Below are 25,166 nucleotides of genomic sequence, written 5' to 3' on the forward strand. Positions count from 1 at the left end.
GCCCTGACTAATAATACGACTTTTTAAACTTAGAATGAAAATAATATGCTTAATTGTGCAAAACAGAGAGATCTTAAACAAACAAATCATTCCTGATTCTACATTTTCAGTCATACGAAGAAGTGGTCTTCTTTGGGTGTGTATGGTTGTGTGATGGTAAAATATGGCTTCAAGGGTCTCCAGCCAGTACACATGCCCCTTTGCATGGGGAGTTTGCTGCAGCTTCCCTCATGCAGGGTGGGGTAATCATTTCACCTGCCATCTGGGCTAGCCTGTGATTTATTTGAGCATTAGAATGCAGCTGAAGGGATGTACATGACCTTCAGAGGCACTCCAGCTTCTGCTGCTAACCTTCTGGGAAGACAGGGCCACATGAAGAAGCCTAGCATCCTGGAGGACGACCCCACAGGGAGACCAGGACAGCCTCACGCACAGCCCGCCCCGCTGCCGCTGTGAGCAAAGCCCCCTGGAGCCTCCAGCCCGGCCATCCCTCCAGCTGAATGCGACCCCAGAAGCCGGTCTCGACCAGTCAAGTGAAGCCATCAGAGGACCTGTCCAGCTAACTGTCCACAGAATCATGAGAAATAATCAACCTTAGTTGTTTTAACCCACTACATTTTGGGGGTGGTTGACTATGCAGCCAAAGTAAGGTAAACAGATTGTGTTCTGCGCCTTTCACAGAACCGCACATTATTTCCTCCATGTCATTAATATATTTATTTAAGTTCTTCTGGTTCCAACCATTGGAAATCAGCCCCAGCCAGCTTAAACAGAAAGGAAGTGGATTAGAAAAGTCCCCGGGTGTATCCCAAGGAACAGAGAGAGGGAAAGTGGGGAAGGGAGAAGTCAGGGCCGCAGCGGGAGATCATGGACTCTCCGGCCAGGAGGCTGCCGGGCCTTCTCACCAGTCCAGCGATAATGACCTTCAAGTTCTCGGGCGGTGTGACCCGGCTCCCCTGAGCAGTGTCCGCCTCTGGATCCTCCAGCCGTGATGAAGGCGGCGGCAGGGCGCAGAGACCCGCGCGAAACCGTGGGTCAAGCCGGGGAAACCCCAGTATGGAAGCCTCGAGCCAGGTAATAACTCACTCATGATCTAGGCCTGCTTTATATCTGCTCGATAGTGTTGATTTCCCCAAACTTCTAATCTTTTTGCAAAGAATGCACCAAAGCTTCTTTTAATAAAGGGGAGGGCTCTGTGTGGGGCCATTTTTGAAACTGTCACCACGACCGGGGCCAAAGTCGTGTACTTCCCACCAACGCAGCTGAACCTGTCGCGGTTTTCTGGGCAAACGGTCTCTGAGCGCTGGGTTAGCGGTTTTATTTAAGATTTTAAAATGTTTGCGGTGTGGACAAGAAAGGAGACGTACTGAAACGTGAAAAGGTATTAAAGCCAGAATAACAGGTGACACAGAGGCATAAGCGGAAGCGCACGTGCGGTCTGGAGGCGGGTCCCGGACCCCCACCGACGCCTCCGAGGGCACGGGCGCTCTGCGCTTCGGCCGGGCCGCCCCGAGCTTGGGTCTCCGGCCGGCGGGCTCGCCTGCGCCCCGCGCCGCAGCGGTCGCCCCCCGCAGCGGGCGGAGGGCAGGGCCGGGAGCGCGCGGGGGAGGCGCCTGCTCCGGGGCTGAGGCCGCGCCTCCGCCACCCGCTGCCGCAGGAACGCGGGCCTCCGTGCCGACAGCGACATCTTGCCGGGAGAGCTGTGGACCGCGCGCGGGGAAGAGGTAAGCGGGGGCCGCCCCCACGCCCCACGCGCTGGGGGGGGGGCCCTTCGGGGCCCCAGCCCCGAAGAGCGCCCCCCGGGCTTCCGCCGCCTCCGGCCGAGCGCGCAGTCCCCGGCCCCCGACCCCGGGCCGCCCACCCACGGCACAGCACCTCCGTCCCCCTCCACGGCCTCGCGCCCGGGACCCCGTCCGGGCTGCAGGCCCCGGCCGCAGGGTGTGAGACCCCGCCTCGTCCGGGCCCCGCCCTCGCCCCGCCCTCTAGCCCCGCCCCTGTCCGGGCCCCGCCCCCGGGTCCCTCCCCGTTCGTCCCCTCCGGGCGGAGCTCGGGATTTAAAAGTCGCGGCGGGCGGGCGGGCCTGCCGGAGGGGCGGGGCGCGCTCCTGGGCTGTGTCGTCCTCTGCAGGCGGCGGCGCCATGTCCCCGGGCAGCGGCGTCAAGAGCGAGTACATGAAGCGCTACCGGGAGCCGCGCTGGGACGAGTACGCGCCGTGCTACCGCGAGCTGCTGCACTACCGCCTGGGCCGCCGGCTGCTGGAGCAGGCGCACGCGCCCTGGCTCTGGGACGCCTGGGGCTCGGACGACTCGGCGTCGTCGGCCTCCTCGGGGCCGGGGGGGGCCTCGCCCCGGTGCGCCCCCGCCTCTCCGCCCCCGGAGTCCCCGGAGCCCGCGGCGCCCGCCGAGCCGGAGGAGCAGGACGCGCCGGACGCGGCTCCGCCAGGTACCGAGCCGGGAGGGGCTCCGGGGCTGCTGCGCGGGCTGGGCTGGCGCTGCGCATCCTCCACGGCTCCGCTGTTCCTCCCAGCGCCCTAGGCAGGCTCTCGACCTGGTAGGCGAATCCGCCCATCGCGACGACGTCAGGACGGTGACGCCCCGCCTCCGCCCTCCGCACCCTTTATTTTCGCGGTTGGGTGGCTCGGGGTTGAATCTCTGAGAACCCAGTTGAAGCGCTGCTGGAGAATCCAGGTCGTCGCTGGCCATTTTTTCTGAGGAGCCCAGCCCTCATCAGATTCTGACCCCAAGCGGCCGAGAGCTGATGAGGAAAGCGCTCTCTTAGGAATAGGGCGGCTGTGTTCTGGGCTAACTCCCTGACCTAGCTACGCTGTCCCCAAAGGGCCTAATGCGTTTCTTCATGCACAGTGTCGCATAACTCCTGGCTGGTGGGGGAGTACTTCTTGTCTCTCCGCTGCGTGCCCACCCGCTCATCAGAAAGCTCCCACCCTCAGGCTGGCAGTGTGCAAGAGGAGGGGTGGCTGGAAAAATGGCCCATGGGTGCTGTGCGTCTGCTGTCACAGCCGTGGCCCACACCTTCCTTCGTGCCCAGGGGTTGCACAGCTGGGGACTTTGTGCAGAGGGTGCTGCGGGCCGAACTGAGTGCCTCAGATGCAGAAATTGATTGAGATCTTATTATACATCCAATCACTGATCTTAGAATATGTATTTTCTCATTGAGCATTCAAAAGAATTCTAAGAGGTAGGACCATAATTTTTATCATAGTTTTAGAGATGTAGAAATGGAAGCTCAGGATGAATGATCAGTGACTAGTTTTGCTCATTTTCGTCGTTTTAAGTGGGAATTAATCAAACTCTTTAGACAGATCCTAGCCTCTCTGCAAGGGGCAGAGGAGAGGAGATTCAGTCTTTGAGACTCCCAACAGCATCTTCAGCTATTCTCATCTCATCCTCAGCAGCAGAGTTGCTTCTCCATCCTCATGTTACCTGTGAATTCCCGCAGATTCCTGAATATCTGGAAGTTAGATTCGTAGCTTCAGCGATCTTTGCTAGAAATGCCTTCCCTTTTACTCCTGTGGGCATTGACCTGTCAGCTCAATTATGCCGTGCACGTGTATCAGACTGAGTACGTGTTTCTCACCGCTCCTTCACTCTGTGAAAGAGCTGTCAGTTATTTCTGTGCATCTATAAATACAGTTCTCAGATAGCACTGTAGCGTGGATGGTGCTGGTTTTTGCTTGAGTTCGTGATTATGTGGGGCTTCCTTTGGGACTCTGAACCCTCCAGCGGCTAAGGTCGTTTACTGCTTCTCTGCTAATATTTCTGGTTTAGGCGTCAGGGAGAAGAAAGGATGTTCTCTGCCTTCTGGACTCCCAAATTCTGGGATCTTTTGCTTTGCTGCTGTCTGTCACAACCCCTGTTGATTCCAGCGTCCGGCAGCATTGAAAATCCTTGTTTTTAAGTGAACAGCTTCATATATGAGAATGATGAGCACTCTTGAGTCCCTATAAAACATGAACATTAGCAACAACCATCCCAATATGGCTTTCCTTTGCTGTTTATTTCTATTTCTCCAAGTGACGTGGCTTTTGATGCTTCTTGATGTTTTTTTCAGTTTTTCACATTATCTATCAGCTTAATTCTTTTTCCTGTTCGCCTAACCATACACACAGCCCATCTCCACCCCGTCTTACATATACTCAGCGTAGTTTGTTGGATTCACGGTTAGCACCTACAGTATTGTGCCTCTGGGAAGTGCTCAGAGCTGCCCAATGTTGTTTGATGTGATTCCTTTTTCTTTTGCAACACAGTCGACGCATTAGGCTTGCTATCACCCCTGACATCTTAAGATATCCCTCCCAGGGCCTCTGACCTACTTCCACCTGGCCTGCCTGCTTGTTGAACCTGCTGCCCTGCCCCGTGTGGGGAGTGTCCTGGCCAGCGTCCAGGGACTCGGCTTCTTTCTTGGATAAGAGCCTCTGTCCTGTGGTTTTTACTTCTATTACTTTCTTGCTTCAGCCCCTCCCCTGGTGGGGCTTATCTTCTAGTAGCTTCCTGAGAAAGGGTGTGTGAGAGGTTAACTTTCTGAGGCCTTGCCTGTTGCAAGATAACTTTATTCTGCTTCATGATTCAGTGTTTGTGGCTGGGCTTGGGATTCTAGGTTGGGAGAAACTCTTTTGTAAACAATGTGGAGGTTTAGGGCAGGTGCGCTGTAACCTCTGGTGCTGATTCTTGATCCTTTGTAGGTAAAACGTTCTTCCCCAGGGAAAATCTTAGGGTCCTGTCGGTTCCAGTGCTGAAAGATTTCTCTGGGCTGGGGCTGTGGTCCACTCGGGCGCTCGGTGGGTCCTTGCGGTCAAATTCACGTTCTGTAGTTCTGCTTCGTTTTCCTGAATTTTTTTCTCATTTCAGTTTCCCTTTTTCCAGTTCTTTTCTTTCTGAACTCCTTAGTTGGATGCCAGGCTTCACGAATTCATCGCCTGATTTTCTAAGTTGTCCTGATTTCCATCTGTCCCTTTCTTCCATTTTTCTGGGTGATATTCTCAACCTCCCAACTCTTCTATACATTTGTCATTCATGGGATCCTGTTTATCTTTGAATGGACATGCTTTTGCACTGTTTTCTGGACCTTCCTTCCTACTTTCCTTCACACTTTCCTTCCTTTTATTCCTTTTTAAAAAAATAGGTATTTTGTTCTTGATTCACACGCAGTATCTCGAGTTAAGGTACCTGAGATTTTTTAATGTATTTATTTCCTTCTTGCATGTTTCCACACCATAGTCTCGGTTTCCCCTCCCTCTCCCATTTTGGGTTCTTTTTGCTTCTACTCCTGAATTTCCTGTGAGAGCCTTTTCTCAAATGTCTGATGATCCCTGGCTTCTCAGTCTTACTGAAGATTTGGGGAGTGAAGGGCTGTGTGGACCGTGTGCACCCTGGTGGGGGCGTCTCACTGGGTTTATTTTTCCCTCCACGGCCAACATACTGTCTCCGACTCCTTTCTTCATAGTCACATTTCTTTTTAAATTAAAAAATTTTTAGCAAAGTTATATAAATGCATAATTAAAAAAAGTATGCTTAAAACGAAAGTCATCCTGACCCATTTCCCATGAACAGCCCTTGCTTCCTGCGGGGAAGGTGTGCCTCTTAACTCTCTGAGTTTCCTCTCAGCATTTCCCCCCTCTTCTTATGTAGCCTTAGCTGCGGACTTATTTTTAAACATTATTATACGTACATTGACTTCCCATTATGGGAGATGATTTATCTCGAGGTCTGAGCTCTGTCACCCCTGCTCCCATTCTGGGTTTGAATGATCACGGCTATGTAAATATTTGCAGGTGAGCCACGCAGTCTATTCTGATTACATGCTCTTTGTTTATGTTTTTTCTAAAGTTAATCTTCGCTTCACTTTTTATTTATATTACATTCCCATCCCTAATTCAGCTTGAAATGGTCTTGGTAGCTATTGTAAAACTTGTCATATGCTAGAAATATTAGGGGTTCTATTCATTTAATGTTTTTCCTTGTAGTAGACATTTTCTTCAAATCCTTGACGCTCCTGCTCTGTTGGAGACTTTATGCAGCCCCGCTCTGACACCGCTGCAAACTGGGGCTTCTCTGCACTGTTGGCCTGAATATCCCAGTTGTTTACCTCCTTTATCTGAACCCCTGTCTTACACCTCAGTCTTCCTGGACTTGGCCTCTCCCTTCCTTTTGGGGCTGCAATGCTCTCTAAGTCCTGAGAAATGCTGCATGGAAGGAAAACATTTTGTGGCCCAGCAGGTTTGAAAATGCCTCTGTTATATCCAAAGGTGGGACTGATATTTCATCAGAGTAAACAATTCTAGATAAGAAATTTCAGTGTTTGAAAGCACAGGATTATTTTGAATCCTAGTTTTTTTTTGTTTTGGTCTTGCTGTTGAGAGGTACCAAGTCATTCTGACACCTGTCTGGTGTGTGTGACCTCCTTTCTTTCTTTCCTTTCTTGGAGGGGGAAGTTTTTAGAGGTTCTCTTTATTCCCGGTGTTCTAAAATTCTGTGTGTCTGTTCTCATTCATAGGGCTGACAACTTGGTGGGCCTTTCCAACCTGGAAACTTTAATTCCAGTTCAGTGATATTTTCTAGTACTCTTTAAAATTTCTTATACTCTTTTCAGTTTTTCTTTCTATCATTATTTTTAGTTGGATGGTGTACCTCCTGGATCAAACCTCTAACATTTTTATTAAAATTTTTTTTTTGGTATTGGAATTTGTGGTTCTATTTTCTGGAAGAACTCTTCAATTTTTTAAATTTATTTTTATTTTTTTCATTTTATTATCATTAATCTACAATTACATGAAGAACATTATGGTTACTAGACTCCCCCCTTCACAAGTCCCCCCCACATACCCCATTACAGTCACTGTCCATCAGCATAGTAAGATGCAGCAGAATCCCTACTCGTCTTCTCTGTGTTGCACAGCCCTCTCTATACCCCCCCACATTATACATGCTAATCGTAAGACCCCTTTTCTTTTTCCCCGCCCTTCTCCCTCCCTTCCCACCCATCCTCCCCAGTCCCTTTCCCTTTGGTAACTGTTAGTCCATTCTTGGGTTCTGTGATTCTGGTGCTGTTTTGTTCCTTCAGTTTTTCTTTGTTCTTATACTCCACATATGAGTGAAATCATTTGGTACTTGTCTTTCTCCGACTGGCTTATTTCACTGAGCATAATACCCTCCAGCTCCATCCATGTTGTTGCAAATGGTAGGATTTGTTTTCTTCTTATGGCTGAATAATATTCCATTGTGTATATGTACCACATCTTCTTTATCCATTCATCTATTGATGGACACTTAGGTTGCTTCCATTTCTTGGCTATTGTAAATAGTGCTGCGATAAACATAGGGGTGCATGTGTGTCTTTTTCAAACTGGGCTGCTGCATTCTTAGGGTAAATTCCTAGAAGTGGAATTCCTGGGTCAAATGGTATTTCTATTTTGAGCTTTTTGAGGAACCTCTGTACTGCTTTCCGCAATGGTTGAACTAATTTACATTCCCACCAGCAGTGAAGGAGGGTTTCCCTTTCTCCACAATCTTGCCAACATTTGTTGTTTGTCTTTTGGATGGTGGTGATCCTTACTGGTGTGAGGTGATATCTCATTGTGGTTTTAATTTGCATTTCTCTGATGACAAGCGATGTGGAGCATCTTTTCATGTGTCTGTTGGCCATCTGAATTTCTTCTTTCGAGAACTGTTCAGCTCTTCTGCCCATTTTTTAATTGGATTATTTGCTTTTTGTTTGTTGAGGTGCGTGAGCTCTTTATATATTTTGGATGTCAACCCTTTACCGGATCTGTCATTTATGAATATATTCTCCCATACTGTAGGATACCTTTTTGTTCTGTTGATGGTGTCCTTTGCTGTACAGAAGCTTTTCAGCTTGATATAGTCCCACTTGTTCATTTTTGCTTTTGTTTCCCTTGCCCGGGGAGATATGTTCATGAAGAAGTCACTCATGTTTATGTCCAAGAGATTTTTGCCTATGTTTTCTTCTAAGAGTTTTATGGTTTCATGACTTACATTCAGGTCTTTGATACATTTTGAATTTAGTTTTGTGTATGGGGTTAGACAGTGATCCAGTTTCATTCTCTTACATGTAGCTGTCCGGTTTTGCCAGCACCATTTGTTGAAGAGATTGTCATTTCCCCATTGTATGTCCATGGCTCCTTTATCATATATTAATTGACCATATATGTTTGGGTTAATATCTGGGGTCTCTATTCTGTTCCACTGGTCTGTGGCTCTGTTCTTGTGCCAGTACCAAACTGTCTTGATTACTGTGGCTTTGTAGTAGAGCTTGAAGTTGGGGAGCGAGATCCCCCCTACTTTATTCTTCCTTCTTGGGATTGCTTTGGCTATTCGGGGTCTTTGGTGTTTCCATATGAATTTTTGAACTATTTGTTCTAGTTTGTTGAAGAATGTTGTTGGTAATTTGATAGGGATTGCATCAAATCTGTATATTGCTTTGGGCAGGATGGCCATTTTGACGATATTAATTCTTCCTAGCCAAGAGTATGGGATAAGTTTCCATTTGTTAGTGTCCTCTTTAATTTATCTTAAGAATGTCTTATAGTTTTCAGGGTATAGGTCTTTCGCTTCCTCGGTAAGGTTTATTCCTAAGTATTTTATTCTTTTTGATGCAATTGTGAATGGAATTGTTTTCCTGATTTCTCTTTCTGTTAGTTCATTGTTAGTGTATAGGAAAGCCACAGATTTCTGTGTGTTAATTTTGTATCCTCCAACTTTGCTGTATTCCAATATTAGTTCTAGTAGTTTTGGAGTGCAGTCTTTAGGGTTTTTTATGTAAAGTATCATGTCATCTGCAAATAGTGACAGTTTGACTTCTTCTTTACCAATCTGGATTCCTTGTATTTCTTTGTTTTGTCTGATTGCCATGGCTAGGACCTCCAGTACTATGTTGAATAACAGTGGGGAGAGTGGGCATCCCTGTCTTGTTCCCGATCTCAGAGGAAAAGCTTTCAGCTTTTCACTGTTCAGTATGAGGTTGGCTGTGGGTTTATCATATATGGCCTTTATTGTGTTGAGGTACCTGCCCTCTATACCCATTTTTTTTTTTTTTAATAATTATTTTTTATTGAAGGGTAGTTGACGCACAGTATTACATTACATTAGTTTCAAGTGTACAACACAGTGGTAGAACATTTATATACATAATTCTAGGTTCCAGCTATCACCCTACCAGGCTGTTACAATATCTTGACTATATTCCTTATGCTATACATTACATCCCGGTTACTTATTTATTTTACCATTGGAAGTCTGTCCTTTTTTTTTTTTTTTTTGGTGAGGGCATCTCTCATATTTATTGATCAAATGGTTGTTAACGACAATAAAATTCTGTATAGGGGAGTCAATGCTCAATGCACAATCATTAATCCACCCCAAGCCTAATTTTCGTCAGTCTCCAATCTTCTGAGGCATAACAAACAAGTTCTTACATGTAGAACAAATTCTTACATAATGAATAAGTTACATAGTGAACAGTACAAGGGCAGTCATCACAGAAACTTTCGGTTTTGCTCATGCATTATGAACTCTAAACAGTCAGTTCAAATATGAATACTCATTTGGTTTTTATACTTGATTTATATGTGGATACCACATTTCTCTCTTTATTATTATTATTTTTAATAAAATGCTGAAGTGGTAGGTAGATACAAGATAAAGGTAGAAAACATAGTTTAGTGTTGTAAGAGAGCACATGTAGATGATCAGGTGTGTGCCTGTAGACTATGTGTTAATCCAAGCTAGACAAGGGCAATAAAACATCCACGTATGCAGAAGATTTCTCTCAGAACAGGGGGGGTGAGGTTCTAAGCCTCACCTCTGTTGATCCCCAATTTCTCACCTGATGGCCCCCCTGCGACTGTGCCTGTCTTAGGTTGTTCCTCCCTTGAGGAATCTTACCCGTCTCTGGCTAACCAGTCATCTTCCGGGGCCATACAGGGAAATGTGAAGTTGGTAAGTGAGAGGGAAGCCTTATTGTTTGAAAAGGTTAGCTTTTTACTTCTTTGCATATTTATGCCCTGTGGCTTCTATGCCCAGCATTTGTCTTGAGGTATCTTTACCACTTGGAGGAGTTATGATACTCGGTAAATTTGATATGAGGCACGAATTCTATTTAAGGGTTGTAATTAGGAAGGAAGAAGAAAAGCTATAGAAGTAGCAGACGGAAGAAAACATGGGAAGATTGATTATTTCTTTGACATATCTTCTTGTAGAGTTACTTCAGCATATATAGGTTTTGAGCTACTACTTAAATTGCACACACACATTAACATAATAGGAGTATAGTTACATAACCAAAGCATATCTGTAATTACCAGCCATCTCCAGTGAAACCAAGAAAACCATTAAGGCACCTTAGGCATTTGTGAAAACTTATCTATGATATGGTGGATATTGTCCAACTGAACTTGAACAGTCTGAGAGAAATCAGACAAATTAAAACAACCCATTCCTGGGGACTGTTCACATGCCATATGTTCTTTTAACAGTAAATAGTCTGTGGTTGTAAGAGTTTGGAGCGCTACAATTTGCACTTCTCCAAATTCTTGGTTGAGTTCCAACAGTATAGATCCAGTCAAATTTGTTGTTTTACTGTATGCACAGGCCAGCTTAGATATCTCCTTCCTCATTCCCATGGCAAGTCCAGGAACTGGTGGGATGAGTGCATCTACAGCTGTAGCAGTGCGTGGATCTTTGTTGGGGTTTTTTGATGATCATCTTCTGGCATGAGTCTTCCAGAGAGTGCAGATGTTGGAAGTTCTTTTTCATATCGTATCTTAGTTCATTTTCGGGGTAGCCCAATTAGGCTTTGATCCTCTGTATAAACACAAACAGACCCTTTGCCTACACTTTTATATGCCCTTTATACCCTTGTGTAGAACTCGTTGGAGGATACCACACAGGAACTGCCCTTTTTTTTTTTTTTTGCTTTGTTTTTGGTATCACTAATCTACACTTACATGACGAATATTATGTTTACTAGGCTCTCCCCTATACCAGGTCTCCCCTATAAACCCCTTTACAGTCACTGTCCATCAGCATAGCAAAATGTTGTAGAATCACTACTTGCCTTCTCTGTGTTGTACAGCCCTCCCTTTTCTCCTACCCCCCCATGCATGTTAATCTTAATACCCCCCTACTTCTCCCCCCCTTATCCCTCCCTACCCACCCATCCTCCCCAGTCCCTTTCCCTTTGGTACCTGTTAGTCCATTCTTGAGTTCTGTGATTCTGCTGCTGTTTTGTTCCTTCAGTTTTTCCTTTGTTCTTATATTCCACAGATAAGTGAAATCATTTGGTATTTCTCTTTCTCCGCTTGGCTTGTTTCACTGAGCATAAAACCCTCCAGCTCCATCTATGTTGCTGCAAATGATTGGATTTGCCCTTTTCTTATGGCTGAGTAGTATTCCATTGTGTATATGTACCACATCTTCTTTATCCATTCATCTATCGATGGACATTTAGGTTGCTTCCAATTCTTGGCTATTGTAAATAGTGCTGCAATAAACATAGGGGTGCATCTGTCTTTCTCAAACTTGATTGCTGCGTTCTTAGGGTAAATTCCTAGGAGTGGAATTCCTGGATCAAATGGTAGGTCTGTTTTGAGCATTTTGATGTACCTCCATACTGCTTTCCACAATGGTTGAACTAGTTTACATTCCCACCGGCAGTGTAGGAGGGTTCCCCTTTCTCCACAGCCTCGCCAACATTTGTTGTTGTTTGTCTTTTGGATGGCAGCCATCCTCACTGGTGTGAGGTGATACCTCACTGTAGTTTTAATTTGCATTTCTCTGATAATTAGCGATGTGGAGCATCTTTTCATGTGTCTGTTGGCCATCTGTATTTCTTTTTTGGAGAACTGTCTGTTCAGTTCCTCTGCCCATTTTTTAATTGGGTTATTTGTTTTTTGTTTGTTGAGGCGTGTGAGCTCCTTATATATTCTGGATGTCAAGCCTTTATCGGATGTGTCATTTTCAAATATATTCTCCCATACTGTAGGGATCCTTCTTGTTCTATTGATGGTGTCTTTTGCTGTACAGAAGCTTTTCAGCTTAATATAGTCCCACTTACTCATTTTTGCTGTTGTTTTCCTTGCCCGGGGAGATATGTTCAAGAAGAGGTCACTCATGTTTATGTCTAAGAGGTTTTCGCCTATGTTTTCTTCCAAGAGTTTAATGGTTTCATGGCTTACATTCAGGTCTTTGATCCATTTTGAGTTTACTTTTGTATATGGGGTTAGACAATGGTCCAGTTTCATTCTCCTACATGTAGCTGTCCAGTTTTGCCAGCACCACCTGTTGAAGAGACTGTCATTTCGCCATTGTATGTCCATGGCTCCTTTATTAAATATTAATTGACCATATATGTCTGGGTTAATGTCTGGATTCTCTAGTCTGTTCCATTGGTCTGTGGCTCTGCTCTTGTGCCAGTACCAAATTGTCTTGATTACTATGGCTTTATAGTAGAGCTTGAAGTTGGGGAGTGAGATCCCCCCTACTTTATTCTTCTTTCTCAGGATTGCTTTGGCTATTCGGGGTCTTTTGTGTTTCCATATGAATTTTTGAATTATTTGTTCCAGTTCATTGAAGAATGTTGCTGGTAGTTTCATAGGGATTGCATCAAATCTGTATATTGCTTTGGGCAGGATGGCCATTTTGACGATATTAATTCTTCCTAGCCACGAGCATGGGATGAGTTTCCATCTGTTAGTGTCCCCTTTAATTTCTCTTAAGAGTGACTTGTAGTTTTCAGAGTATAAGTCTTTCACTTCTTTGGTTAGGTTTATTCCTAGGTATTTTATTTTTTTTGATGCAATTATGAATGGAGTTGTTTTCCTAATTTCTCTTTCTGTTGGTTCATTGTTAGTATATAGGAAAGCCACAGATTTCTGTGTGTTGATTTTGTATCCTGCAACTTTGCTGTATTCCGATATCAGTTCTAGTAGTTTTGGGGTGGAGTCTTTAGGGTTTTTTATGTACAGTATCATGTCATCTGCAAATAGTGACAGTTTAACTTCTTCTTTACCAATCTGGATTCCTTGTATCTCTTTATTTTGTCTGATTGCCGTGGTTAGGACCTCCAGTACTATGTTAAATAACAGTGGAGAGAGTGGGCATCCCTGTCTAGTTCCCGATCTCAGAGGAAATGCTTTCAGCTTCTCGCTGTTCAATATAATGTTGCTGTGGGTTTATCATAGATGGCCTTTATTATGTTGAGGTACTTGCCCTCTATTCCCATTTTGCTGAGAGTTTTTAACATGAATGGATGTTGAACTTTGTCAAATGCTTTTTCAGCATCTATGGAGATGATCATGTGGTTTTTGTCTTTCTTTTTGTTGATGTGGTGGATGATGTTGATGGACTTTCGAATGTTGTACCATCCTTGCATCCCTGGGATGAATCCCACTTGGTCATGGTGTATGATCCTTTTGATGTATTTTTGAATTCGGTTTGCTAATATTTTGTTGAGTATTTTTGCATCTACGTTCATCAGGGATATTGGTCTGTAGTTTTCTTTTTTGGTGGGGTCTTTGCCTGGTTTTGGTATTAGGGTGATGTTAGCTTCATAGAATGAGTTTGGGAGTATCCCCTCCTCCTCTATTTTTTGGAAAACTTTAAGGAGAATGGGTATTATGTCTTCCCTGTATGTCTGATAAAATTCCGAGGTAAATCCATCTGGCCCGGGGGTTTTGTTCTTTGGTAGTTTTTTGATTACCGCTTCAATTTCGTTGCTGGTAATTGGTCTGTTTAGATTTTCTGTTTCTTCCTGGGTCAATCTTGGAAGGTTATATTTTTCTAGGAAGTTGTCCATTTCTCCTAGGTTTCCCAGCTTGTTAGCATATAGGTTTTCATAGTATTCTCCAATAATTCTTTGCATTTCCGTGGGGTCCGTCGTGATTTTTCCTTTCTCGTTTCTGATACTGTTGATTTGTGTTGACTCTCTTTTCTTCTTAATAAGTCTGGCTAGAGGCTTATCTATTTTGTTTATTTTCTCGAAGAACCAGCTCTTGGTTTCATTGATTTTTGCTATTGTTTTATTCTTCTCAATTTTATTTATTTCTTCTCTGATCTTTATTATGTCCCTCCTTCTGCTGACCTTAGGCCTCATCTGTTCTTCTTTTTCCAATTTCGATAATTGTGACATTAGACCATTCATTTGGGATTGCTCTTCCTTTTTTAAATATGCTTGGATTGCTATATACTTTCCTCTTAAGACTGCTTTTGCTGTGTCCCACAGAAGTTGGGGCTTAGTGTTGTTGTTGTCATTTGTTTCCATATATTGCTGGATCTCCATTTTGATTTGGTCATTGATCCATTGATTATTTAGGAGCGTGTTGTTAAGCCTCCATGTGTTTGTGAGCCTCTTTGCTTTCTTTGTACAGTTTATTTCTAGTTTTATGCCTTTGTGGTCTGAAAAGTTGGTTGGTAGGATTTCAATCTTTTGGAATTTTCTGAGGCTCTTTTTGTGGCCTAGTATGTGGTCTATTCTGGAGAATGTTCCATGTGCACTTGAGAAGAATGTATATCCCGCTGCTTTTGGATGTAGAGTTCTATAGATGTCTATTAGGTCCATCTGCTCTACTGTGTTGTTCAGTGCTTCCGTGTCCTTACTTATTTTCTGCCCAGTGGATCTATCCTTTGGGGTGAGTGGTGTGTTGAAGTCTCCTAGAATGAATGCATTGCAGTCTATATCCCCCTTTAGTTCTGTTAGTATTTGTTTCACATATGCTGGTGCTCCTGTGTTGGGTGCATATATATTTAGAATGGTTATATCCTCTTGTTTGACTGAGCCCTTTATCATTATGTAGTGTCCTTCTTTATCTCTTGTTACTTTCTTTGTTTTGAAGTCTATTTTGTCTGATATTAGTACTGCAACCCCTGCTTTCTTCTCACTGTTGTTTGCTTGAAATCTGTTTTTCCATCCCTTGACTTTTAGTCTGTACATGTCTTTGGGTTTGAGGTGAGTCTCTTGTAAGCAGCATAGAGATGGGTCTCGCTTTTTTATCCATTCTATTACTCTGTGTCTTTTGATTGGTGCATTCAGTCCATTTACATTTAGGGTGATTATTGAAAGATATGTACTTATTGCCATTGCAGGCTTTAGATTCATGGTTGCCAAAGGTTCAAGGTTAGCTTCTTTAGTATCTTACTGTCTAACTTAACTCACTTATTGAGCTATTTTAGACACTGTCTGGTCATTCTTTATTTTTCTCCCTTCTTATTCCTCCTCCTCCATTCTTTATATGTTGGTTGTTTTATTCTGTGCTCTTTTGTGCTTCCTTTAACTGCTTTTGTGGGTAGTTGATTTTATTTTTTGCCTTTAGTTAGTATTTGGTTGGTCTGCTTTCTTTGCTGTGATTTTATTTTCTCTGGTGACATATCTATTTAGTTTTAGAAGTGGTCCCATCTAGAGCAGTCCCTCTAAAATACCCTGTAGAGGTGGTTTGTGGGAGGCAAATTCCCTCAACTTTTGCTTGTCTGGGAATTGTTTAATCCCTCCTTCATATTTAAATGATCGTCGTGCTGGATACAGTATTCTTGGTTCAAGGCCCTTCTCTTTAATTGCATTAAATATATCATGCCATTCTCTTCTGGCTTGTAAGGTTTCTGTTGAGAAGTCTGATTATAGCCTGATGGGTTTTCCTTTGTAGATGACCTTTTTCCTCTCTCTAGCTGCCTTTAAAACTCTGTCCTTTTCTTGATCTTTGCCATTTTAATTATTATGTGTCTTGGTGTTGTCCTCCTTGAATCCTTTCTGTTGGGAGTTCTGTACACTTCTATGGTCTGATCGATTATTTCCTCCCCCAGTTTGGGGAAGTTTTCAGCAATTATTTCTTCAAATACTCTTTCTATTCCTTTTTCTCTCTCTTCTTCTTCTGGTACCCCTATAATGTGGATATTGTTCCTTTTGGATTGGTCACACAGTTCTCTTAATATAGTTTCATTCCTTGGAGATCCTTTTATCTCTTTCTATGTCAGCTTCTATGCATTCCTGTTCTCTGGTTTCTATTCCATCAATGGCCTCTTGCATCTTATCCATTCTGTTTAATCCTTCCAGAGATTGTTTCATTTCTGTAATCTCCCTCCAGACTTCATCCCTTAGCTCTTGCATATTTCTCTGCAGCTCCATCAGTGTGGTTATGAGCTTTATTTTTAATTCTTTTTCAGGAGAACTGGTTAGGTCTATCTCTTTCTCAGGGTTTGACTCTGTGATCTTGGTCTGTATCAATTTTTTCTGCCTTTTCATGGCGATAGATGTATTTGTGGGGAGCTGGCGCATGTGTTGGGTAAGAGAAAGTCCCTTCTTGCCAGTTTGTGGCCTTCCTCTCCTGGGAGAACAGCGGCCTCAGGCGGCTTGTGCTGGGCAGCTGCGTGCAGACGGGGCTTCTGATCTTACCCGGCCGCTATGGAGTTTATTTAGCTCTGCAGTTGCTGTGGGCGTGGCCTGGTTCAGGCTGCCACTCCCATATGGCGGAGCTGTGTCTGAGGGAGAACAGGCGGGAGGATGTTTATCCCAATGAGGGGCCTCCGAGCTGCGCCGTGGGGGTTTGGGCACCCAGAGCTCCCTGAGGTTCGCAGCTGCTGGGCTAAGTGTCCCTGGACACTTCCATCCAGCTGTGGGGTCCCTGTCCCTTTAAGACTTCCAAAAAGCTCTCGCTTTTCTTTGTCCCTGGGGCACCGGCTGCGGGGACCTGCTCACAGGTCTTACTGTCCTGTTTCCCTAGTTTCCAGCACCCCATGCACGCACTGTGTCTGCACTCTGGGGCGGATGGCTGGGGCTGGGTGTTCGGCAGTCCTGGGCTCCGTCTCCCTCCCGCTCTGCCTGCTCTTCTCCCGCCGGGAGCTGGGGGGAGGGGCGCTCGACTCCCGCGGGGCCCGGGCTTGTATCTTACCCCCTTCGCGAGGCGCTGGGTTCTCGCAGGTGTGGATGTGGTCTGGCTGTTGTCCTGTGTCTTCTGGTCTGTCTTTTAGGATTAGTTGTATTTGTTGTATTTTCAAAAATATATTTGGTTTTGGGAGGAGATTTCCGCTGCTCTACTCACTTCCATCTTGGTTCTCCCGCCACACAGTATTTTTATTCATTCAGCACATTTTCCAATTTTCATGATTTTTAAAATACAGAAAAAAATCAATGAAGTTACACATTTATGTATAATGCACATGAAAGGAAACATACTTATATTAATAAAACCATAACTGTTAAAAATCTATTACATTGTTTAGTGAGGAAACTTCAGAAACATTTCTAATAAGAACAGGATTAAGAAAGAAATGCCCTCTATCACTGCCACTTTTTTATTTTAAAAAATTGTTGGTAAGATATACAATACAGAGTACAGTTTACCATTTTAACCATTTTTAAGTGTGCTGCTAGTGGCATTGAATAAACCCACATTTCTGTGCATCCGTATGAGATTTGGTTTTGATCGATGCTTTATTTAAAACAGTTTTAAAATTTCAGACCTGGAAATTTAAAAAGGTTCTTTTTATTGTTCTAGCTAGTGTAATTATACAATAGTTTGAGACTATATTGTATATGATGTCGGTTTTGTAAATGTATTAAGATTTACTTTAGTGGCCTTGGGTATATAGTTCCTGTGAGCGCTCCATGTGTGCTGGACTAGCTTGCGTATTCTGCAGTTATTTGGTACAGTGTTCTGTGTATGCCCATTAGGTCAAATTTTGTTGTTCAAATACATTAAAAAAATCAGGCCGTTCAATAAAACTCTCTGTGATATGGAGGTGTTCTCTTTGGGATGCTGGACACATGAGGTTTCAGGGCACTTGAGCTCTGACTCATTTTACTGAGGAACTGAATCTTTATTTTTATTTAATTTTAATTAACTTAAACATACATTTAATAGCCACATGTAGTTCAGGGTTTTTGAATCGGATGGCACAATCCCAAATCAAGACTGAACTTGTTTTTGTGTGAATGTTTTATCACTTACTGAAAAAGGGGGAATTATAACCATCCACTGTGGTGGTAAACACTATTTTGGTTTGTCTGGAAAATACATTTTATTTTTTTATTGAAGTATAGTTGACATGATATATTATACAACAGTGATTTGATATTTACATACATTATGAAATGCTTACCACAATAAGTGTAGTTATATCTGTCACCATGGACAGTTATTACAATATCACTGACTGTATGCACTGCGATGTACCTTGTATCCTTGTGACCTGTTTATTTTATAACTGGGAGTTTGTATCTCTTTATCCCCTTCACCTGTTTCAGGCCTGCTTCTATCATGTTTATTCTCCCATTTATGGGTCTGTTTCTGGGTTTTATTTGTTTTACTGATTCCACATATAAGTGAAATCACATGGCATTTGTCTTTCTCTGACTTATTTCACTTAGGGCCATCCATGTGGTCACAATTGGCAACATTGCATTCCTTTTCATGGCTGGGTAATATTCTGTTGTGTATATCTACCACATCTTTATGCAGTCATCTTTTGATGGAAAAAGTCTCGTACCAGGCACTATTTTGAGAATTTTATAAATATTAATATTATAGTGATGTGTTATCTTTTCTTTTCTATATTTTTATCTTTTGTCTCCTGCTCCTGCAGATACATTTGAGCTTGTCTTTTTTAGGTACAGAGGATTAAAAAATGGGCAGAGAATATGAATAGACATTTTCCAGATAGACATACACATGGCCAGCAGACACATGGAGAGAGGTTCCCTCATTGGGGAAATGCAAATCAAAACCACAAGATATCAACTCACACCACTCAGAATGGCTAATACCAACAAGATAAGAAATAACAAGAATTGGTGAGGATGCAGAGAAATGGGACCCCTTGTACACTGTTGGTGGGAATGTAAACTGGTGCAGCTACATGTGGAAAGCAGTGTGGAGGTTCCTCAAAAAACTAAAAATAGAAATACCATATGACACAGTAATTCCACTTCTAGGAATTTACCCAAAGAAAACAAAAACACTTAACTCAGAAAGCTATACGCACCCCTGTGTTTATCGCAGCACCATTTACAACAGCCAAGATATGGAAGCAACGTGAGTGTCCACCAACAGATGAATGAATAAAGAAGAGGTGGTACATATACACAATGGAATATTACAGTCTTTAAAAGGATGGAGATCTTACCATTTGTGACAATGTGGGTGGACCTTGAGGGCATTATGCTCAGTGAAATTAATCAGATGGAGAAAGGCAAATTATGATTTCACTAACGTGTCGAATCTAAAAACCAAAACCAAAACAAACTCACAGAAGCAGAACAGATTGGTGGTTACCAGAGGAGAAGGGTGTTGCGGAGCAGAGTGAAATGGGTCAAGGGGAATGGCTGTGTGGCAATGGATGGTGACGAGGCTGTGACCTAGGTGGTGGTCACATTTATACAAATATCACGACCACCAAATTACATTGTACACCAGAAATATATATAATGTTATATGCCAATTTTATATCAACAAAAACAAACAAAATATAAGCTTAGGCTAAAACAAAATGTAGGCTCACAAAGGATTTAAGCAAAATAACTTTTACAGGAAAGTATGGGGTTTATAAAAAATAATGGCAAAATCATAAAAGGCAACGAAGGGAGGTAGTTACGTTTGGGAGTGCACCCTTCATAGCTGATGTTTGCCTCAGGCATTTCATTCCCTGCCAGTTTCCCGGGCTCTGCTGACAGAATTTAGGACTGTGTAGACCACGGGCTTTGATCTGTGAGGTCGGTTCTGGTGCAGGTGTTGGGAAGCCCTTTCACACAGAGCCCTAGCCAGCTCTCCATGCTGGGAAGGCACCGCGGCTGCAGAGGTGAGTAGCTATGGAAACCAGTCCCTGTTATGACTGAGGGCCTTTCAATCAGGTTGCAGCCAGGAATGACGGACATGTGAGGCTGCAGGGAGCATTTTCCATAATCGTGGACATCCAAAAGCAATAGGATCCTGGAAGTCGAGCTGAGTGACTTAATAAAAACCTAGCCTTCGCAGCTGCTGAATGATTACCGTAAATCCAGATCCTTCCTTGAAGCCAGGCATTCAGATGGCTGCCCCTGGCTTGGGGGTTGTGGAGAAAGCCAGTAGGCTGCGGTGCTTTCCAGCTTTCAATATGTAATCGAGATGTTTCATCTCAGAATATGAGTGACAGTTATTGTTTTTAAATAGGTTTGGTTCAGGGTTGGCATATTTGTCGTTGATTGAAAAATAGACTGAAAATCATTATACCAACTTGTTTATTTCTGTTTGGAGTGAAATTTGTGAATTGAGCTGTAAGCGAAAAAGTTACCAACTTAATTAAGCATTATGAAATGTTTAGCCCCAACATTTAAAGTAATTACAGGTAAACCTGATTTTAAGCATTTTCATCTTGTTATCTCCTTTTTTATAAAAGCACTACCAGCAAAAGACGTCAAAGAAAAACCTGAGGAGATCAGAACAAGGGAGGCAGACAAATTACCCAACAGCGTCGAACCCCGACACCAGCCAAGTGCCTTATTTGCTGCAGAAAATAGTAAAGCCATCAAAAGTCCTCAAAGATCATCAAGTAAAATAAAAGAAAACAAGCATCCCTTTGCTCTCTATGGGTGGGGAGAAAAACAGACGGATACGGGGAGCCAGAAAACACACAATGTCTGTGCCTCGGCCCCAGTGCGCGAGGTGGGTGCACGCTGCCTTGCTTTCCCACTTTCCCTCGGTGGGTGGGAGTTGGGTTGTGTTGCTGTCACTGGGTATCTTATTCTGTGGTCACTCTGGTGCTTTGGGGTTGTGAGAGACTGTAGGGATCATAGGGGGTCTGAGACAAGCCAGAACTGGGCATCTGATCAGCAAATGGGAGGATTCTGGTAGTTAGCTGCCTGGAGAGGAAGGCTTGTTCTAGGAGTTAGCTGGCACCTGGAGAGGTTTACTCACCCACAGCCAGGTGAAGAAGTGGCTGGGGTCAGGGTTCCCATGTTCCCCGGGGGGCCAGAAAGTACGGAGATGGGGAATAACCAGGGCTGGCAGCTGCCCATCTAGACTGGCCAGCAGTCTCGAGAGGCTTCCACCCTCTTTGGCTTTGATAGCTGGCATTTCCTGGACTCCTTTGCTATTGTCTGTTGGAGTGCACCTCCTGTACCTGTTGACATCTACCACAGATTCCCTTTTCCTCTTTGGGTGAAATTACAACGATCGTGTTTGGCCTGCTGGTCCTCACCCCATGCCTTTTAGTTCTCTAACTCAGCCCTGTGTGAAGTCCTGACAACATCATACAAGAGGTCCCTCATGTGTAGAGCCACAAAATAATCAGTATGTTGGCATTAACACAGTCACCAGCCTGAAGCAAAAACGAACAAAAAGAGGCAGAAAGAGAAAGTGTAAGCTGTTTGAATTCTAATTAAATACCATAATCAACTTTTTACTGCACAGACTTCCCAATGAACCCGCACAGAGGGGTGTTATTTGGAGGGGTATTTGAGATGACAAAGCTTTGGTTTAATAGAAGACCGCTGGCAATTCCTGGGATTAAATTTAAGAGTTTATCTGTGGCATGAACCATCGTAGGTGGTAAAGTCCCTAGAAATTTTTTTTAGTGTTTTGCTATAAAACATTTACAGTCCTTTAATGGAATACTCATGCATGCTTAATGCTAGGTGGCTCCAGTAATTTTCCAGACCCAATTTCTAGAGGTACATTCAAATTCGTTGCTTACTGTGTATACCTAAAATTTAGCCCAGTGTACGTTTTCTGCTTGGTTCCTTTATCACTGTTAGTGGGGTAAAGCCACAGAATCCAGGTGGGAATGGCTTTTCTGGAGGAGCTTATATTCACAGAAGGACTGAATTTAATGGGTCTGGGCTTGCCTCTGCCCTCTTTAGGCAACCTGGGGGTAGTAGCCTCATCGTAAATGCTCTTGCAAATTAGTACAAAAGCACTTAAGTCATCATACTGGTATTTTTGAACTCTCCTTAGATTCATGAATCAGCATTACGAGCCAAGAACAGAAGACAGGTGGAAAAAAGGAAACTGGTTGCTCAGAGGCAACGTGCACACTCTGTTGATGTGGAGAAAAACAGAAGGATAAAGCCTCCTCCCTCAGAGAACCCGTGGCTGACAGAATACATGAGATGCTATTCAGCGAGAGCCTGACGGAGGACACCGCCGTTCCGACAGCCTCTTTTAAAAAGTGTCAATGAAAGAAGAAGAAACAAAACAAAAACCATCAAATGAACCCAGACCCAGGTTTAAGGAGCCAGCTGGTGATGCATGGCTTTTCTTAGGGAATTTCTAGAAGATTGTTCTATTTTGATCAATCCTGGGTCCCCTACCTCGGCTGTAAGGTGACAGTTGAAGCCATAAACATTTGGTTATTCATGGAGATAATTCCCTAAATCTTTGATAGTCTTATAAGGGTTTTGTTTTAAAGCATCTTAATATTTTAAGACACTGGCACCAAATGCCTTTAAATGACTAGAGATGCTTAAAATTCAGTATTCTTTTCCCGTGTGTAGGTGGAGCCTGTCTCCACCCTCTTTCTTCTGAGTCACCCCGGATTCCATAACCAGTAAGATCATTCCAGCTTGGAGCTTAAGACTCGTTTTCTCCATGAAAGAGTATCAGGTCAAAAGTGCGTTTCAACATGAATACTGATTCCATGTAAAGTGAAACTAGAACTTTGGTAATTCCTGAAAAGTTAAACTTACTTGTATTTTAGGCCAGCACGACTTCCTGTGGACTGTGATATTTAAAAAATATCTGGGCTGGATGAGGGCCATCTTTTCTCTTGATGTTGTCATCCAGGTATTCTTATTTAATAGTTTAATGGTTAAAATGCATTCCAATAAATGAAGCTCCGGTGCAATGTGTTTATAGAATAGTACTGAAGTTTCTTTTTGAGTCTAAGATTGTCACTTTTTTTAATTGTAAGATTTTTTTTTCAGAACACATCCAGTGGGGGGTCAGTCACTTCCTGGTCTGACCTTTTGACACCCACCTGCTGTAGGCTTTCATCTTTTCTATAATTGTTGGCAGTGACATTTAGAACTTAGAATCTGGAATTGCATTTAATGAAGTTGAGGTTGTCTTATTTACTGGGGATGGGGATACATACTAAGATACTCGTTAGAAGTGGAGCCTCCCCTTTTCTCCCCGCCATGGAACTCGCTCGTGACAAAGCCTCGGTGACGTCCATCACTCACTCCGAGTGACATGCATCACTCCCAGATCAGCCAGTGCATCTTACATGGAACCCGACGAGAGGGGATGCCGGTGTGTGTAGGCACACATGTAAGTGTGCAAGTGAAGTGCTCTTTCTCTTTGGCACATTTGGTGTGGGGATAAAAAAATGGATTTAAGAAACACTGGTTTCCATCTGGTGGAGACAGGAGTCTGCAGGGAGGATGAGGGCTGAATTCTTTATAAGAAGAAGAAAGGCCCTCTGCCTGCGCCCGCCCTGCGCCTGGAGATGGGTGAAGGGACATCTGCTGGTGGAGGTGAGCCTGAACGTTTCCTTGATATTTTCACTCTGGATTTTTGAAGTATTATGGTCATTTTTTAGAACACGAATGTTTTATTCCACATAAAATCTTCATATGTCATCTTACAACTGAATCAAGCTTTGAATAGTCATACGGAAGAATCATGAGCTTTTTAAAAAAAGACTTTAAAAATATGTGTATCATTTTGAGCTGAATTCTTTACACATTAAGTTCTCCTGCTTACTGAGATGTACATAGAGGATGCACTGTATGTTGTCCAAAACCTGGCTAGTAATTCTGTTGAGCTTTGCTGTTATTATTATTAAAGTGCTTAAACATTGCAGGTACCTAAAGATCAAGTGAATGTGGCATTGTGATGGCATTGCTGATTGTGAAAACTGTTCCTTTAAAAGCCGTGTCTTGCATGATGAGTTAAGTGTCCAGCTCCAGCCTTCCCATTGCATCTGACAATCTTAGGGAAGCTCCTCCCGGGAGCAGCTCCAGCCCGCGGGCGGACAGCCTTAGAACCCAGCTTCCTCCGGCTTCCAGCAAGCCAGACGCCCTCCTTCAGAAAAAAAAAGACTCATATTTACTGTGCTTACAGCTGGAAACTCCAGATGGAGGGGAAACATTCAAGGCAATATCGCCCAACTTTTCCCCTTTTTACATAGAGGATGAACGGACAAAATTTTTATAGTACTTTTCATACGCATGGACAATGACTCTGGGAAATGACTGTGAGTCCCCTTCCCATGTCCAGCTCATTGGCTGGTTAGGGTTTCTTTTCTTTTTCTTTAATGGTGAAAATGACCTGTTGAGCCTATTGAAAATTTTAAGTTAAAGTTTTAAAGTTTTACTTTCTTATTCTAGAAACTAATGTGGTTGTAATCATGTTCCTAATTCTTGGGACAACTTGCAAGACAAAAAGTTAGGTTAAATTACCTTTCCTGTTGAAAAGTTTGAAACTTTGAGAATCCAGTGATATTTAAAATACAGGATACAATAATTGTTATATAAGACTTTAAAAAACTTTGGTTTTAAGGTTCTGAATTAAAACAATTTGCCATAAACATATGTTTTCTGTGTTACTTTTATTAAAAGCAGTCATTAGAATAGAATATTGGGTGATGTCTAGCACTATGCCAGGCTGAGATGAATAAGTGCATAGGAAATCTATTCTTTCTTTTAAAACCTAAATGGCTGCTCTTATTTAGGAGGTGCCAAAATATATTGTCCTGTGGTTATATGTATGCTCCACCATGGCCATAAAATTTCTAAGCATATATATACATTTTTTTTAAGTTTGCTAAAGGTGTAATAGGGTATAGCTTATCTTAACTGTTCATAATGTAACAGGCACATATTTATGACACTTCATATTTAATTATCTTTGTCATTATTTCAACAAATAAAAATTGGTAGTAACTTGAAAGGTGTGTATGCCAGGTCCTTCAAACTCAGCTAACTAAACTGCATGAAAGAAAGGGGGCTGTTGAGTTATTGGAAGCTCAGCTTCCCAAACAATTCTGCACAATGGGCAGGTTTAAAAGAAATCCCTAGTGTATTCCCCTCCTTCTTTAAATTGCTAATGCTGTACTGGGCATACACTTTACAAATGGAAGGTTCCAGTACTTGATACTTCCAGTGTTCGGTTACATTGGCCAAGAGGGAGAGAGGCCAAGCATATGTTAGAAGTAACACCAACTTTTCTTGTT

General features: G+C 43.2%; 2 protein-coding genes across 3 annotated transcripts in view; one reads left to right on the top strand and one right to left on the bottom strand.

Moving 5' to 3' along the window:
* Positions 1-1,594: 1,594 nt before the first annotated feature.
* Positions 1,595-24,523, top strand: CCSAP (centriole, cilia and spindle associated protein). Of its 2 annotated transcripts, none has more exons than XM_036904451.2 (4): positions 1,595-1,724; positions 2,128-2,442; positions 20,391-20,656; positions 21,947-24,523. In XM_036904451.2, exons 2-4 carry the CDS (start codon positions 2,139-2,141, stop codon positions 22,121-22,123), a joined length of 747 nt encoding a protein of 248 aa, XP_036760346.1. In that variant the 5' UTR covers positions 1,595-1,724; positions 2,128-2,138; the 3' UTR covers positions 22,124-24,523. The 2 variants fall into 2 exon arrangements, 1 of the variants encoding a protein (XP_036760346.1); XR_008993134.1 differs by lacking the exon at positions 1,595-1,724 and having other exon boundaries at positions 2,103-2,442; positions 21,947-23,466; positions 23,796-24,523.
* The window catches only part of RAB4A (RAB4A, member RAS oncogene family), a 61,844-nt gene continuing 60,560 nt past the window's right edge, over positions 23,883-25,166 (bottom strand). The window contains exon 8 of the mRNA XM_036904491.2: positions 23,883-24,016. The gene's annotated coding sequence lies outside the window, so the exon portion shown is untranslated. The remainder of the gene's footprint in view (positions 24,017-25,166) is intronic.

Source organism: Manis pentadactyla, chromosome 12, assembly GCF_030020395.1.
Source record: "Manis pentadactyla isolate mManPen7 chromosome 12, mManPen7.hap1, whole genome shotgun sequence".
NCBI classification, from domain to species: Eukaryota; Metazoa; Chordata; class Mammalia; order Pholidota; family Manidae; genus Manis; species Manis pentadactyla.

What these genes read in the sequence shown, in the direction of transcription:
- CCSAP (XM_036904451.2), top strand. Translation starts at nt 2,139, where the DNA reads ATGTCCCCGGGCAGCGGCGTCAAGAGCGAGTACATGAAGCGCTACCGG. An exon ending in GCCGGACGCGGCTCCGCCAG is followed by an intron (nt 2,443 to 20,390) that starts GTACCGAGCCGG and finishes TTTTTATAAAAG; the next exon opens with CACTACCAGCAAAAGACGTC. An exon ending in CCTCGGCCCCAGTGCGCGAG is followed by an intron (nt 20,657 to 21,946) that starts GTGGGTGCACGC and finishes AACTCTCCTTAG; the next exon opens with ATTCATGAATCAGCATTACG.